The sequence below is a fragment of the Pagrus major genome, chromosome 14 (assembly GCF_040436345.1).
Source record: "Pagrus major chromosome 14, Pma_NU_1.0".
Lineage (NCBI taxonomy): Eukaryota > Metazoa > Chordata > Actinopteri > Spariformes > Sparidae > Pagrus > Pagrus major.
The window spans coordinates 21,263,848-21,282,153 of NC_133228.1; the positions used below are offsets into that span (position 1 = coordinate 21,263,848).

The following is an 18,306-nucleotide window of genomic DNA, read 5'->3' on the forward strand; positions in this document are numbered from 1 at the left end:
CGAGTTCTTGCTTAGATTTGAAGACGTAACTACGAATATAAACGACTGAAAGAAAGAGGATACGTTTTTATTTTTAAGTTTTATTACAACATCTCATGCATATACAAAACATTTTATCAAGCCAAGCAAAGTGAAAGCTAGTCACAAAAATTGCCTCTCAATTTGTTTTTAGGTTTGAAATGCATATAAAATATCATATTAGAGACACAAAGTGATGTTTACATATTGAATTTAAATTCATTAAAGTAACTAAAGTCTCTTCATAACATCTAAACTGTAATAATAGTGACAGTAACATTCCTTATCATCCTACGTAAGTAACAGGCTACACTTTTTTTTTTAATCTCTTCAGTAAGATACTAATTGGATTACAGAAACATTGTCATTATTTGACCTGCATATTTTATTTTAATACAAAGAAAACGCATATTTGCACGCATGCTGAGCAGAACCGCAAGTTCACTGGATCATTCGAGAACTAAAGATGTTCTCAGGAAGCTTCGGATCAGATTTCACGTGCAGCCACTCCAGTTTTCCGCAGGGCTTCGCACAGTTTCCCCATTTCACCTGAAAATACAGAAAAAAACAAACATATAAGAGATAAAACTAATTTTTTATAGTTACTTGATCTCATATTAGTCGATACAATTTCATAAACAGGCAATTAGACAGAAATAGCCCTGTTACGACATCTTAGCTGTGGGTTAATAGCCCACTGTGCTTGCTATCGACTGTTAAAGCACGGACCATGTAATCATCTCTTTTAGTATTATTACCCAACATGAGTTTAGTTTACATCAGTGGTTTGCAGCAGCTCAGGCGTCACAAGACAAATCCGAGGGTGGTGAGATGAAAAGCTAAAAATAAAACATAAATGCTACATATACCTATTAACATTATTCCAGTAAACCGGTGTTTTATAACGCCTCGCCTGATATAAAACGTACCTCCGCTCAGAAATCATTACACTTTTATGACATATAATATTTGGCAGTGCAGTAACATCGCACAATAAATGTCATGAATGTTATTGTTTTTAGTGTGTTTTTTAGATTTGCAGCTGTGCCAACATGCTATAATATATATTTATGTGTGTGACTTCGGTCTGCTCGCCCGGCAAACATTTAATAGTAATGTAGCAGAGACAAAGGGGGAATTATGTAACTGCATTTTCACTGTGTTGTTTATGATTTGCTTGCAGATTATTCGGTCCTCCAGCCAAGTGGAGAAACCATTAAAACATCTTTAATGATCGATAGTATTCTTATGATTATTTCCGATACTTTGAGTGTCGTCGTAGGAATTAATGTAATTGTAACTACATTAGATATAATATATAAAATTCGTATAAAATTCAACCCATTAAAGAAACATAATCAGCATTTAGGAGATTTCTCTGCATGCTTTGTTTGAGAGTAAGACTCCCCTGAGACTCTTCTTCATCATTGTTCAAAGAAAACATATATAACTTAAATTTGCTGTGTCTTTAATACATTTTAATGTCCTGCTCTGTAGTACTAAGATCTTGTAGCGAGATGCTGCAGGAAACATGATCTTTATTACAAAACAATAAAGAGCTTATAAAGTCATGCAGCTTCAAACTGGCTTATTTATTGTTTCGGTAGTTTTCCTCAGTTTATTAGAGTTTTTATTCTCCTGTAAATAAAACATGTTATGTGAATGCCTGACTCGTTAAATCAAATACTAACTGCCTGCTTACAACCCATAAACATATGGAACTGATGATGATGGGTCACAAGTGGATATTTTAAGGGATCATAAACCAAAAGAAGTTGGCGACAACTGCTTTAAATAATGATTAAAACCAATTTAAGTCAAGAGGAGGAGATTGTAGAGTCCACTGGGTTTTAAATATAATCATGACTGTATCTCTGACACGTACTGTTGATGCTGTCAGCCAGGTTCCTGAGCTGCTGGGTGTTGTCCAGCACTTCAATACTCTGGGTGTAGGGATTGTAGCGCACTGTGAAGGGCCTGGGGATGGTGGCTGCAAATTTCCTGCAGGGCAGAGAGATGTTGATGTGAGACAAGTGTTCTCATGCAAACTAAACCTCAGAGCTTCAAACTTGTCTTATTTCCTTACCTGACTTTCTCTTTGCCATCCTCAAAGCTCTCAGCCACAAAGTAAACAGGTTGGTACTCTGTGATTGGATACTTCTGGAGGCTGGTTTTGTCGGGGTCAAAGGGCTGCAGTTTGGGCTGGTCTGTCAAGCAGTACTGAGAGAAAAAAACATGTAAGACTTTAAATTTCTCAATGAGTGTCTCTATTTCCATCAGTAAACAGGAAGTGCAGCATGACTCAGGGCTGCGTTCTCGGCTGATGTGACTTGGCAGAGTGCACATCCTCTGCTGACAGCCGCTGATGTAACTGTGACCTCGATAGCGAGCTGCTCATCCTCTCTCTGCCCCCACTTACCCACTGAACCACTTTGCCCACTCCCCGCTGGGCAGCGAGGCCGACTCCCCCAGTGACACATTAAACCTGAATCTGAGTGGACCACTAACCCACTGCCTGTTGGGCCATGAGGTGAGAGTGTCATAACAACAGATGGGGGGTCAGCAGGAGGTAGGAAAGCACAAAAAGCAAACTGTTTATCTCGCTGCTGCGGGGGGTCCACGATGTCTGACACGTACACATTGTTTTCTTGGAGCCTGTGACTCAAACACATTCACCTCCTCCTCCTCCTCTTCCTCCTCCTCCTCCTCCTCTTCTTACCTGCAGCTCTCCAAACGATGACAGCAGGCCGGCTCCGTAAGCTTTGATCTCTGAGCCCTGCTTGCACAGGCCGAACTCCACCGTGAACCAGTACACCTGGAGGACACACACATAAACATCAGAGGAAATTATGACACTGTTTTGATTTATAACATCTGTTGCACTGCTTATCCCCTATGTTTTTCAGTATGTTTGAGAAGTTCAGAAGCATCTGGTCGGAAATTAGCAGAATTAGAAGCTATTTTTATTGTTTCTCTTGTACTCACAGTTGCAAGTTTCTCGATGTACTCATCAGGGGCACCGAGGGAGGCGAGACCGATTTCCTACGCAGAACAAAAACCAAAGCAGATAGATTAGAAAAGGAAATGTTACAGGATCACAAATGTTTTCATGGATATGTATGTTAAGATTACACTTTGTTGAACCTCTGAGGGAAAGTAAATATCACAGCAGAACAAAAACCACAACCACAAAGTTATAAAGCTAAATGAATGTGCAAAACCAAGAGTGCAGTATAGAAAATACACAGAATAAGAACTTAAAATTAACAGAACAATATAGAAACGTCATATATTTTTAATCCTAACATTGCTGTAATGTTTTATTCAGTTTTATATTATTGTCATCTCATTACTTCTGCTTCGACTGGACACTTTGTTACCTGTGAGAATTGGGCGAAACTCGAGTCAGCAAACAGAGGAACGTGTCCCAGGAGCTCGTGGCAAATATCCCTGCATTAGAAATAATGCATTAGACTCTTTAACATCACAGATAGATGTATTTTTCCTTCTATTATATTTGAGTTTGGACACTCACGGCTCAGGTGTGTATGTGGGCTTGGAGCCGTGACGGATGTACTGCGTGGAATGAAACACTCTGAAGGCGAGTCCGGCCAGGAAGTCCCGGGATGAGAGGAGGCCGGCGACCGGGCGAAGCCGGAAACCTGTGCACGCTGCAGGAAAAAGGGATGGAAAGTGTTAGTGAGGACAGGTGAGGAAGTAGGGCGTTTGAACAGGTCCTGCTGCGTGGGAGACGTTACCACGATGTTTCCAAATTTAAATGAATGACAGGAGGTTTCATCTACAGACTTACACTGCAGGAAGCGGGACACGTCCTCCAGCTGTGGGATGTTGTCCGGCCTGTAGCCGCAGTATTTCTCCAGCAGGGGGAAGACCCGGTTGTGTTCGCGGCAGGCGTGGCTCGGGTACAGAGTCTTCAGCTCCTTGAACACTTTGCCCCATGTGATCCTTTCAGCCTCTGTGTACTCCACCCGAGGGATGATTTGGCCACTGGGATAAAGATACAAGGTTGATGTGTTAGTTTGTGTTTTGTGCCGATTTGTGTGTCTTTTCAAAATTGTATTTACAAAACCTTTAAAATTTACACTAATGTCAGTTTATTTCCAGGAAACTTTGAGACCAATTAAGTTTTACTGTCGATTTTTACGTTGCTACAGTTGATCAATCCTCTTGCTCCTCTTGCTAACATCTTCTAGTGAATGTTTAAATTGTTTTTTTAAATTTTTTAATTTAGGTTTTTCACAAATTACCAAGGATAACAGACTACATGACCCCACCATCTTTTCAGTACTTCACCTCAATGAGCATTTCATGTGGCTTTGGTTTGGTGCTCTTTGTAGTGCCTCTAAATAATACTTCTTAATTATCCACACAAAGACCAAGGCTCTTTAAATCCGACATTTACTGCCTGTAATTTGTCTCTGTTTGTTTATGATAATTTGCACCCAGAATAACCACTTAAATATGAAAATATTCCCATCTCAACTCCTTTACAGACACAGAAAAACACATAAAACTGATTTTTTTTTAGGTGTAGTTACTGTCTGTAGTTGTAGGCGATGTCAGCAAACTCCTTCCTCCGGGCTCTGTACACTGGATCTGTGAAGCCCTGCACACACACACACACACACACACACACACACACACACACACAAAGGAAAGCCATGTTAGATCTTATGATCGCAGCCTTGCCACTCACAGCTAAATCAAAGAGTGGAAATCCTCTGCTGAGGCTCGGCCCCGTGGCCCTTCGACAGCATTATGCACTCCGTCTCTAATAAGAGCACGCAAATACATATTCAAATGAAGCCTTTGTAGAGTGTTTTTCAGCTTACGATGAATACATTTTGCTTTAATGGCGGTGGCAAAAGGGAGCAATTATCTATAATTATAGGGGCTCAATTAAAGCAATGACATCAATTTGTGTGTCGAGATAGTTTCCATTAGAATAGACGGCAGAGTGCAGCCTGTCATCTCCGCAGCCCGTCTTTCATAAGACATGTGGGCGTGAGTGGACACGTATTCACAGATAAACACACACACACAAACACACACATACATGCAGAGGCAGGATGTCACACACACACACACACACACACACACACACTGATGGATGAGTCAGTCCTTACCGGGTGATCAGCATCCAGCTCGGAGCCATAACTGAGGATCTGGTTGGCGAAGCGGTCCAGGTCCTGGATGTCATTAGGGAACCATGGCACTGGAGAATAATAACAGTCATTTAACACTGATAATGTCTGTTTTTATTCAACATTACTTAAGCAGTCAGTCCACACACACAAATGTAGAAATTCAGGATATTTTTACATAGTATAGGTGTTCTTATTTGTGTTCTCGTCACTTTTTGTGCACCATTATTGTTATTATTATTATTATGATTATTATTATTATTATGTTTAGAGCAATGAACATCATGTTCAATCGAAAAAGACTTGAAACTAGAGATTGAGACCAAAAAATAATAAGGAAACTATTTACTGAGGTAATAAATCAAGTGAGAAGTATGTTTGTAAGCTTACATACAATCGGACATTAGAAGAATGCAGGTTTAAAGCACTTTCGCACTGACTTTACTCATCAGACCAGGAAGTTCCGTCCGTATTATATATATATATATATATTATATATTTTATATGGTTTATGATTTTAACACAAACACAGTGCGAGCTAACAGCTGGATATTTATTCATCTTATGCATTTAAAGTCCTGAAATTGTTCCACAACTGAAGAATGCAAGTTACTAGAAATCACTTTGTGATGAAAGATTTATATTTGTATGTCTTCACATGCTGTTGTCCTTATTTATGACAAACAATTCTAGTTTCAGGGTTTTTTTTACAGTGTAGTCCCATCGAGGATTTGCAACTTTTGTGAGTTTTATGTTATTGTAAATTTAATATCTTTGGGTTTTGGACTGGATGATATATCAATTGTTCGTTGCAGCCCGAGTATTGTCTGATTATTCACTGATTTAAATGAGTACAGTGCAAATTTGTGTTGATGTAGACGAAGTTTTGGCTGAAGGATTTTTTTTTCGGTGTCGTGGCATTTTGACGCTCAGCAGAACAGTAATCAACGGTCATCTGCTTGTTCATATGGATTTATGACACTCAAAAACACTGGGGCCCAATCATTAATCTACATTTGTGCAGTGTGGTCCAGCCTGAGGCCCCAGGAAGACAATATGTCCCTGCCAGGCTCCTCTATAAACAGGCAGCCTCCAAAACAGGCCATAAATATCCCCTCGTTCACTTGACCCTGACCAGCAGACCACAATGTCTACACTGAGGTCAAAGGAGGATCCATGGTGGCCCTGTCTGTCTCTATGTCTCTGACCTTGGCATGTTCTCCTGCCCTGTGTTAGTCTGGGACCAGGACACAAGGTTCCTCTGTTCCTGCCAAGCCTGTTGGTACTCAGAAGCTAAACTAATGTCATTCTGGAAACAACTAATAAAGGGGTCAAGATTTGGGCGATGAGCCATCAGTCTCATCGGCGGCGCTGACTGTCCATTACCCAGTCTGGCTGGGGGGGGTCGTGAAGCGCCAACACGACAGCCAACAGTTGATAAATGGACCGTTTCAGCTGAATTGATCTCCATGTTATTTGATTTTTCTTTTTTTTTTTAGCAGTGTGGTTCTCGGGATGGCCACTTTTCCTCTGAAATATATCTCTCACAATGATTTTCATTAAATTTTGACATTCATGGTCCCCAGATGATGACAGCTGGAGACGTTGGTGATACTCGCCTCAACATATATTGTGTAAAAATAGAAAATAAATAGAAATAGAAAACCTTAATAACTTTAGTTGTCCCTTGATTTTTTTCTCATGTTCCACCTGCAGGTCAAAGTTTCACATATGAAACAAAATATCTCTCATTCTAGTGGATGAATCAGCACAACATTTGATGAAGACATTCATGATCTTCAGAGGATGAACCCTACTAACTGGTTTTCCACTGACTTTCCCTCTGACACCACTAGAAGGTCAAATGTTTCACCTGCTGTATATAGCAACCTATTTCTTAATCTACTGGATGAATCAGCACAAAATTCAATATATACATTCATGATCTTCAGAGGATGAACCCTGATGACATAGGTGATTTTATGATTTTTCCTCTAGCACCACCAGCAGGTCAAATGTTTCACATACTTTACTGTAGCAGAAATATTTCTTAATCTACTGGAGGGATTAGCATGAAATTTGATAAAGGCATTCAAGATCTCCAGAAGATAAACCAGGATGACTTTGGCTTTGGCACTTTTGCCTATTTGATGTTAAGATTATCAAAATTAGCTGAACCAAGTCTATGGATCTAAAAATTTGGCCCACAAATGTCAATATTCTTTCAAGTTTAGGAACCATTCAAATAAAATAATTGGTGATTGACATGGTAGTATTATTTAGTCAGTATGATTTATTAAATCAAACGTGGCTAGAGGAGTTTTTGAGACCTTGATCTTTGCTCGCTGATAGAAACTCTAAGAATCTAATCCTCAGCCTTATCACAAAGAGATAAGCAACATTTCAACATTTCTTCTGTTAGGAAACACGGATATCCTCTTACAACACGTGGAGCAACACATCGTTTTGTTTTCATCATGTTGAGGATTCATGCTTAACCTGTTCAGTGTCCATCCTCTCTCTCTCTCTTTACAATGCACACACTCACTAACCTGTGTCCTTCTCTTTGTTGCGTGACAGCTCATGCACGTGGCCGCTGATCTGTGTACGCAGGCCGTCGATGACCTCGTCCAGGGCCTGGGAGCAGGTGGAGTCTACGCTGATGAAGAACTCGTACTCGTCTTGGTTCATGCGCGACGGACGAGACTCGATGTGCGTCAGGTTGATGCCCTTCTCCTGCGGACCACAGGCAGAAAAAAGAAAAAGGAGAGACCTTGATGGGACCTGAGTTGACATGTGTTTGTGTTTTAAAGAGCTTGTCTATTTAAGTGGTTGTATTTTATGAAATTTGTTGAAAAAGGACACAACTGTGAATGTTTCTGTTGCAACAGGCTGCAGCACTGACTTCGTTCCACCACAGGAGGGTGCTGTGTTGTCACTAATTTGATGGCTTCTTATCAGAGATTGTAAAGTCCACCATGACCTCGGGTCAGAGCTGTCGTGCTCTTTCTCTCTGCAAACTGACACAGAGCCAGACAGACTGGACTTGTATAATAAAGGCATTCAGAACACATTGTGGTGGTTTAGTGCAAAATCGTCAAACAAATCATCTTTTCCAGACGACATTTGGGGTTTTCTCATTCTGCTGCATGAAGACGAGACCCCTTTGGGATGTTTCCAAACTTATTTGGACACCGTTCACGAGTCCAAAACACAGAAAGGCTCCAACTCGTGTTCGAGAGCGTGACCATCTTCAAGTGGTAATTACCATCAGAAATGTGTTTTTGTTTACGTAACTTTGGGGAGGGAGAGGGAGTATGATGTTCTCTGTCTACTATAGGCTAAGTAAAGAGGAGGGCGTGAGCAGCAGGGCCTCCCGTTTTCTTCCATCTGGATCCCATTCTACATGTAACAGCTTCTTTTAAGGGCCATGTGGTCCAGCATCCCCCCAGGGGGGCGACCACAGACTGAGTCCAGGTTGGCATTTTTAAAGAAAAGATGACTTGCTTAAAGTGATGCTGTTATCTGTCACTGTCTGCAGCTTTCTCATCATACCGAAGGAATAAAAAAAACAAATTCTCAATTATTCAACTTAAATACTGTGATTATTCCACATAAAGTAAAAATATCTGATATATAACACCATTTGTTTGGCCTACAATGCACACTTCATCTTCAAAAACTGATGAGGTGAGCTCAAGTTTAAAGAAGAAGATGCCGTCCAATATTTTGTACATTCTTTGCAGGGTGAAGCTTCAGGATTATGACATTTACATTTCTACAGTCAGGTTCGTTAAATACTAGGTGATTTAAGTTTCAATGATATCGCTGTTTCTGTGCACAAAGAGAAATACTTCAACATGTGTGCAATCCAGCTTAACAAAGCCGGCGCTAAATCCTAAACCCAGCAGGATGCAGGAGTCATTCTGACAGATTTCAGTACCTCTCCGAGCCGTCGCTCCACTGTGACATTAAACCTCCTGTCGCCGCGGCTGAGGTGCGAGGTCGAGGCCGGCCCGTGGCTCTGAATCGTCACATGATAACCACACTGCCGTGTCACATGCGCTTGAGTTGTAATTTTTGCAACTTTCAGAAGTATGGAGATTAGGCATTCCCAAGATGGAAATGTGAACATGAACATGTGATAGATGCAGCTCAGCTAAACGTTAGCACATGGTTCAGGCCAGCAGTCGTTTCCAATTTCTCTAGAGAAGGCACGAAAAATGAGGAAAACGTGCAGCATGTTCTCTTCAAAGCTCCGTTTTATGGAGAATCAGCACAATGCTAGTGAACGGGAGAGGGGCGTGTTGATGGTCTGGGGGTCATCTGGCCTGTTTTTTAAAAAAGGCTGGAAAGGGGGGGGAGGATGGAGGTGGAGCAGGGGGAGGATCGGGAAAGTGCAAGCTCATAGGTTCAAAGATGATCCTGATGTTTACTGCTGCATTTGGACAGTAGCATTTGGCACATAACTTGGCACAGAACAGAGTCAACCCTCCCACATCTCCACCCCCAAACATTTCCGAGCAGTAAAATTTAACCTAGAAATGTTTTTTATCTCAGAATGATTTACATGTTTTTAAAAAAACAATTCCTGGTAACCGTTTGAGAGACTCGTGGGTTTTTCTTGCAAGAAGAAGAGCAAACTTGAACCTTGAAATCTGTGTTGAAGATTAAACAATGGAGTCGCAGCCAATCAGTGTTTAATTCGTGCCTGCGTGCAGTCACGTACACACAGGCAGTTTTGATCGATTAGAGAGAATTTAAATACGCACACATTGATCGATGACCTTCTTGTGGGCACAAGCCTTCTGATCTTTGACTCAAATGGACAGAACTCCATTAATGGGTTCAAAATTCACGTAATCCACCGATTTGACACAGGGACACTTTATTTATCACCACCTTACCTAGTGGTGTCATCAGGGTTGACTTGGCTCGGACTTAAGGTTGTCAAAAGTTAGGTCTCATTCCCAGGTCGTCAAAAACTGAGGTTACTGGGCTGGTGACAGACAAGATACATATCCAAAGTGTCAGCATTTGACGACCTGGGAATAAGACTCAACAATCAACTATCTTTCATATTGTTGATTTAAAATGATACAAAACCCACATTTGATAATATCAAAATAAAAATGTCTTCAGTGACTTTTTCTGTACCAAACAAAAAGAAAGACAAACCTTAACCTATCATGTGTGCCGATGACTTTTATTTATTTGCCATGGTATCAAAAGAGTTATCGAATAATCGAAAATTCTGGTATTGTGACAACCTTACTTTAACTCGGGTTGTACACTTTTCAACAGACAGCCTTACATTGCGAACTGGAGGTGTAGATCTTGAAAGATTTGGGCATTTAGGGGGCAAGAAAGGTCTAATGAAAGAAGTTATTGAGTTGCATTATGGGATATGTAGGATCCAGGCTCATACTTGTGACTTTTGGTCCAAGTTCCCTGTCGACACTTTTAACTGGAACACCCCCTGAAATCAGATTTCCGACTCTGAAAGTTGGACACACCTCACCAACCCCAAACTAAAAATCCAAGATAGCAGTAGAATATATTGTTTATGAGCACTATTAACACTTCTCTCTTCGTTGTGTCTCATTAAATCCGTCTTACAAACAGATAGTGTGCGCAAAATACCGTATAGTTGGTTATAATGATCTGGTTTTAATGACTTTATATAATATTGTGTCATTCAATCTGTAGCAACCTATCACTTTATAATTTGATTATATATCTTGTATGTGAAATTCATGTTTGCAAAGTTACTAATATGGTGACGTAATGACGTTAAATATTTTCTATTAACTTTAAATAAATAAGTACAGAACAGAAAATAAAAACTTATTATAAAAAATATTATTTTTTATATATTTTCCACCTCTTGCAAACTACAAGCGAGCGATCACTTGTTTATTGGATTTCTCCGCAGTCCAGTGACTTTTTCATTAATATAGAAACCCAGGAGAAGGAGGACAAGGAGGAGGTGGAGGAGGAGGTGGAGGAGGAGGACAAGGAGGAGGTGGAGGAGGAGGTGGAGGAGGAGGACAAGGAGGAGGAGGAGGAGGAGGAGGAGGAGGACAAGGAGGAGGAGGAGGAGGAGGAGGAGGAGGTGGGTTAGTGGATCAAAGAGACGCTTTGATCCACTGTCATGTTCGCACACAACTGCTAGACAAACATCAGAGATAGGATCAGTTTGTTTAGTCTCCATCTTTAAAGCAGAAGAGGCCGCGAGCGTGGAACGATTCAAAACAACAACAGATAATCAGAACCTACGTTCTGCCTGAAAACTACTAGAGGTCAAAGTTATAACTAAGTAGATCTTGTAATACATTAATATACTTCTGTCTCCAGAGGTTAAAGACATGTCACGCTCACGTTGCTTGTTTTGTTTCGGGTTAATGAGTAACTCTGTGAACTTCAAACAGCAGAGAATTGAGTTCATCGTCAACTCATCACGTCCGTCTGTTTGGTGCTGAGAGTCAGATGAGAAGATCAATCAGAGCTTAGCACGGGGTCTGGAAAATGCTAGCTTGACTTACCGCTTAATGCTCCCTGATTAGCATGCTACATGTTTTACAACATAGTAGCCTGACTAGCTCCCCCCCCACCCCGTTTCCAATTTTAATGCTAAGCTAGGCTAACCGGTTGCAGGCTATAGCTTCACACTTGATAGAGGTATCAGCTTCTCAACTAATAAGTGTATTTCTGAGACTGTTCCTTTGAACATTCAGCTCATTAACTCGCTCTGTTATTATCAGCGAATGGGTCGTTATTTAATTCCTTTGACTCAAGTGCATTTTAAAAATGTAATTTAATAATTTTTTTAAGGTTAGATGTAAAAACAATCTTAGTCACTCCAAGGAAATGCCAAAACATGTGTTTTTTTTACCACACCATGGTAAAAAAAAGTTATCCCCAAGGAGACTTAACACCTCCAGTGGCAAATTAACATTCCTGCGTCCTCTGGTTGGTTTTAAACTGCAGGAGCAACTTCAACCTCCTGAGCAAACGCAGAAGCTCATTTAAGCTTCAGCCAATTTGGATCAGGTTCCCTTGTGATGTTTCAAATGTTCTTAATGTCAAAATGTCTTGAATTACCTTGTGTCTGTGCCTTGAAACTAATTTCATGGTCTGAAAGAAATCTTGTACTGATGGATGAGGTCATATAATCATTAGTGGGGATAACTATCAGCAAGTAAATGTGCTCCTGATCACATGAAGATCAGCGAGACTGACGGGGTGGCGGCCTGTGTGTCAGCTGCCAGCGGAGAAATTTACCTCAAAGAGCCTCAGAGCCTTGGCTAAAGCCCCGACCTCCTCGTTCAGGGAGAAGATGCAGGAGATCACTTCCGTCTTGTTGTCGGTCTCTTCCTCCAGGTACATGGAGCCCCTTCTCCCCCGCTGTGAAGGACAGGTTTCAGGAAACAACATGAGGCTTTAATGTGGAGAAGATTATGGATTTTGGACTACTGGGATAATAAATTCAGTCATTTTTATAGTTTATCTTGATCTCTTTACGATCTGTTTAACACAACACATGTTTTAAAACCTAAATCTGGCGGCTGAATGGAGCTGCGGCGCTTTCAAAACACCACAATTTTCACTTTTCGAGTCAGCAGGTTGTGTAAAGTGTCAGATTCTCAAATGTTTGACATGAGTGTCGACGTCACTTTGTGCGTCCGTGTTTAAGCTCAGCCATATGTAAGAAAAAGAGCATGAAATCTGGTTCAAAGCCGCGACATTCCTGGTTGAAGGCATCTGATTTTAAAGGTCAAAGCCTGCAAGGCCTTGCAGTAAGTAGTGGATAGTGCTTACCTGACCACATGCTTCACACGTAAGGGGAAACACAAAGTTATGTATTTTATCTTTGACAGAAAACAAGGAAAAAGCAGAAAATTCTCACATCTGAGAAGCTGCAACTACATATTTTCGTCGCTCGCTATTTCAAACATTGCTGACAGGATATTATTTTTCATCCAGGCTGCATACCTTCCTGTATTTTGTGTGTATAATGACAGAACTGGATGTCCACCAGCTCTGCTTTTTTTTTGCTCTCTATTCAAATCACTTTGGCAACTTTGCATTATCCTGCATTGTCTGCTGCACCACCTGGAATATTCCAGCCATGACTCTCACTGTTGTTGCATTAAAAAACCAGACATTTAAAGCAGCATTTGTATATTATTTAGACAATAACTTGCTATTTCCTGCCTTGAATGAGCACATCATGACACGAGAACAGACACAAGTTGATTAAGTTGTTCCTGAGGATGAAATAAAAAGTGTTGACACAGATAACATGCCAGATTCAGATGAGATTTACCCCAGTGGTTGGCTCCTCTGTCCCTGCCTCTGGCCCGTAGTTTCCATTGACCTTCTTGTACGCAGCGTCCATCCTCTCGGCTCTTCAGGTGAACAACTTGTGTGTGTGTGTGCTGATGCTGCTCAGCTGTACAAGAGTTTTGGATAAAGCAGCTCCTGTCTATAAAGCCTCCCCCAGTTATAACAGCAGCAGGACACGTGACACCCTCACCCCCACACACCCACCCACCCACCCTCCTGCCTGTGTGCACTCTGCATCGGTATGTCACGGGATGGTTGTTGTGAAACAGAATTACAATGGCACATCTGGATCTTGTTGTCCACCGCTGCTGGGTTTGGACTCTTCCCCTGGGTTTGCTGGGCAGGCTTTCAGCTGTGGTTACCTCTTCATCACCCCTCCTGCTGCTGCTGCTGCTGCCAGGATGCCTGTCTGTGTCTGTGTCCGACAGGTAAAAGTGAACTTAAACCGACTTAATTCACCTGTAAACACATGTAGCTCACTTCCGGGTGCAAATGAAACAATAAATTCTGCTTATGAAAATGCTGATATCACATATTTATGTAGATTTAGGCTAATTAATATCATTAAAGCCTAATAAATGGGGCCGATATGTATCATAAAATAAACAAAAAACTTGGCTGTGACGTTAATTAAAACACGAACAGCGACAGCGTTTGTGAGCTAAATGCTAATGTCAACATGCTAACACGTAAGCTAGCTAGGCTAACAGCCTGGTCATAGTGACTTTTAGAGACAAATGCTAATATAATCGTGTAACTAAAGCTGTCAAAAAACAAATGTACAGTGAAGTAACAAATAGAAGTGACTTTAATCCTTTTTAGAAGACGTTTTATTTCGTTAATTAGCCAACTTTATCGGATAACTTACTTGCAGTTGCACTTGGCTCCGTGTGAAGCAATTAGCATTGAGTCTGAGTATGAAATTGCTGAAATGATAATGTAAAAAGTAAGATTAATTAATATATTTTTAATATAAGGGCCCCCCTAGTGGGCCCCATAACAGAAAACGTATCTACAGCCTGTAACGTAAATTATAACACTAGTGTTTTAAGATAGCTACATGCTAATGTCACTATGCTAATATAGTCAGTCTACAATGCTCCGTAATGGAGTTAAAATAAATAAATAAATAAATATTTCCTGCTGGGATGTGGGGATGTAGAAGTAGTAGAAATTAACATAAAATACTTGAGTAACACGTACAGTACTCGAGTAAATGTGCTCACCACTAAACAGGTTTGGCCGCCATCTTGGTTTAGCATCTTAGCATTGCCAACATTAGCTAATTAGCACCAAACAACAAGGTACAGCTAAATACATATTAACTTATTACAGTGAGGTTTCCAATGTAATAAAAATGAGTTATAAATCATTTCCAAAATCAGTGTTAATATTTACATGAGGAAATTGCAGAAGCAATCACACTAATGAAAACTTTCCCAGAGCCTTAACACACCACAAGCCTGTTGCAACAATGTACTGTATGTATGCAACTTAATACCTAAATGCAGTTTTAAAACCTTTTTCCACACTGACGATTGAATCATTATAATTATAACAGCTAATGATACATAAATGAATTTACCAGTTAGTGCCACAAGGTGTGGCCAAAATCCATAAATGGTAAAGGTGGTTGGAAAAAGTCTGCCAAGTAATTTACCTGAACCAAATTACATTTTAATTTAATAATTAAGATACAGGCCTGTATAATGTTAAAAATAGCCTAATATAACCCTCTGCACGAGACTTTATCACATGGCAACCGAGCAAAATTTAAAGAGTCAACCATCACTGCACTGGAAAAACAAAGGCTAAGCTGAAGTGACCAGGGATTTGAAGCCATGAAAATTTAATTACAGCCATATTAATAATGTAGCCACTTAATTAAGGAGCACAGAGAACAAATATCTCCTCCCTCTATCATACCTGATACTGAGGGGGATCCACAGGTGCCACATGAGGGCAGTGTAGGTTTGGTAATGTTGAGAGAACAGCAGCAGTCCACCACACAGAGCAAAATCCAGCCGGTGAATACAAACTGGACACAAACTTTTTGTTTGCAAATTAACTTGTGACGCCGAAGATTATCACTATAATAATAAATATAATATATTGTTTTAAAACATTGTTCTAACTCAAGTGGATGGCACACCACAGCTATGACAGTGGTGAACAATATCTTAGAGAGCGATTTGATGAGTGATAGAAACCCCTGACAGCCAATTTAAATCCTCTGAATTCAACAATTAGCTTGAATTTGGGGACATTCCCCGACAAAATCATATAATATTGGTTTCTAATGGTAGCCTGCCTCTTTTATTTGAGCTAATTGATGACATTTAGGGAAGTCTCCCCCCCAAAAATCCAATGTGTGTCCATAGCTAAACATATCATCCAATCGTGTTGTTACACTGACACAAGCACACATTTGAGATTCACGACAGTTTCAACAGTCATGAAACCGTCTGCATGCCAGATAGAAATATAACCTGAAGGGGGAAGTGTTTTTAATAAATGAAGTGGGAAGTAGGGTGATTTTCTCATAAGCTTACATACAATAAAAGTAGAGTCGCTCTCTGCTTGTCATTAGAAAAAAATGCAGGTTTTAAGAGACTTCTGCATTGGCTTCACTTTTTCAGACCTGTTTGTCATATCAACTTTTTAAACGATAGTAAGCCAGTGTTGAGTTTGCAGCTTGTTTCTCAGCCCAAAGTTGCTAAAATATCCAGTGATACCTCTTTAAGTGGAATCATACATTTTGCCTTATTGAAATGCACCCAAACACACTGCAGCAGACACTTTGTTCCTGCAGAGGACTCATAATGGACCACTGTATGTGTCGTCTGCTTGTCTCCGCTGGTCAGTAATTTGCAGATGGGTCGTGAAAACTCTGAAGATTCCTCAGTGTCCTCTTCAGTATTGTACAGTGGATGGAGAGCTCCCCTCTGCGTCATTTACTGTCATTAATGGTGACGGAGACAATTGCTCATTTATCAGGAGAAGCGGTGCAGTGTGCGTCTACAATGGCCGTCTCCATAGGGTCTCAGTCTTATTCACACACTGACGATCCATTCTCACACTGATGATTAGCCAGATGCGAGTCAGTTTGGGCTCAGACTGCGAGGAATGAGCTCTTTTACACGCTGCAGCTGCCCTCGCTTAAAAAAATCATTTTGTTTTGTCATGCTTATGCAACTCCAGCTTTTTTCGTTATTATGGTGCAGGAAAAAAAAGTGCAATTGGACGAGGAAGAGTGACTTCAGCACAGAGCATGGCTGTACAGGAGGAATAGCAGGGGTGCTAAGAGATGATAATCTGTTATAGAGTTGTGAGGTTCCTAATTGTTCTTTCATGAGATGTCGTTGATTAATGGACTAGTTGACAGACATCCTGTGAATGTTGTCCACATGTGCACTGTCCACAGGGGTGCTGAAGAATCCACTCCAGCCCTCCAGCGGCATTGTGGAGGCTCTTTTCTGAGAGTTGGAGAGCAAGAGAGGGGAGGAGGGGGGGAGGAAGAAAAGGGAATGAGAGCAGAGAAAGGAGAATGAAACTTTCGAGGCTCTCGGCAGTGCTGTTGTAAAGGAGGAGTGAATGAGAGCGGAGGCCGTGCAGCCAGCCACATGGGCCGTTCTCACTCGGGATAATGGAGGCCTTTCTGTGGTTCTTAACCCCCTTGTCGCATGCTGGGAACGGGCAGCCGTCCGCCCACCGCTCACAACAGACACGCTCAGACACGCTCACCCGCTGGATAATTGAATTTTACACCCAGGAAAGTCACCCCCTTCCCTGGCCGGGGCTCCCGCTACACGTGGCCCTGACAGGAACTCTCCCAGGATCTCATCCAGGGGAAGGAGTCAGAGTTAGGACCTGTGTGAGTGTTTCAGTCTGAGAGAGTAATAACCGAGCCCTTCCCAAACTCGACAGTCGTTTATTTTTTACGTCCAAACCGACTCAGATTAAGCTGAATGAATGTTTCCCCCTAGAAAAGAACGACTAATGTAGACTAACACTAATTTATTCTAATGAAAATCTTGTAATCCAACATTCCCAGTAGCTTCAGCTGTACCTGGTGTTTTTTGTACACACTATGAGCATGTTAGCGTGCTGACATTAGAAATTGGCACTATATTACAGCCTCACGCAGCACGGTGACCTGATGGACACTGAGTTAACAAAATCATTAAGGACTTTCTTCTGATATTGACTTGCAGCTGTTATTGCATTTCAGCTGTGTTAAATCTTCAGTATCATCCCTCTTTTGTCTCCGCTTCTCTTTATTGACATCATCCATTTTGTCATGTCGAAGAGAAATCAATAAGGGATACATGCTGGATGTGTCCCTCAGGAAAAGAGATCTTGTGCCTGACATTTTGTGCAGTGAATGTATGTTTCTGAACATTTTAAGCACGGATGCCCAATTTTTTTCTCATGGAGGGCCAAAACTGAAGCTCAGTGTTGGGCCACAGGCCAAAAGCAAACACCTATTGTCTTTTGTTGTATTGTTAAGATGTTAAATGAAGTCAGGATCCCAAGCTCCCTTAATTGACTGACTTTGTTGAACCCAATAACTAATTACTGGGGCTCCTACGTGTTTAAAGACCGGTTGACCTTTCCCAAAATAAAACATTTGCTAGCCTCAGACTTCTTTGATATAAAAACTATCTGCGTGCCATGAAGGCTTCTCTTGGGCTTGACAGCTGTTTTATCATCTTTACAGAACGTGCCACAGGTAACAGAGAGGCATCGTGTTACCTGCAGGTGGACACTGTTG

General features: G+C 41.0%; 2 protein-coding genes across 3 annotated transcripts in view; one reads left to right on the forward strand and one right to left on the reverse strand.

The window, feature by feature from the left end:
* Positions 1–60: 60 nt before the first annotated feature.
* pah (phenylalanine hydroxylase) lies at positions 61–13,657 on the reverse strand. 2 transcript variants are annotated; one of them, XM_073480596.1, is made up of 13 exons: positions 13,513–13,657; positions 12,468–12,590; positions 7,736–7,919; positions 5,166–5,254; positions 4,578–4,645; positions 3,830–4,026; positions 3,554–3,689; positions 3,399–3,468; positions 3,004–3,060; positions 2,738–2,833; positions 2,105–2,238; positions 1,904–2,019; positions 61–567 (listed from the first exon to the last, which is right to left on the reverse strand). In XM_073480596.1, exons 1-13 carry the CDS (start codon positions 13,582–13,584, stop codon positions 506–508), a joined length of 1,404 nt encoding a protein of 467 aa, XP_073336697.1. In that variant the 5' UTR covers positions 13,585–13,657; the 3' UTR covers positions 61–505. The 2 variants fall into 2 exon arrangements, with proteins under 2 accessions (XP_073336697.1, XP_073336696.1); XM_073480595.1 differs by lacking the exons at positions 12,468–12,590; positions 13,513–13,657 and adding an exon at positions 9,127–9,494.
* A 206-nt stretch (positions 13,658–13,863) lies between these two features.
* LOC141008489 (uncharacterized) overlaps positions 13,864–18,306 on the forward strand; it is a 61,536-nt gene continuing 57,093 nt past the window's right edge. The window contains exon 1 of the mRNA XM_073480883.1: positions 13,864–13,960. The gene's annotated coding sequence lies outside the window, so the exon portion shown is untranslated. The remainder of the gene's footprint in view (positions 13,961–18,306) is intronic.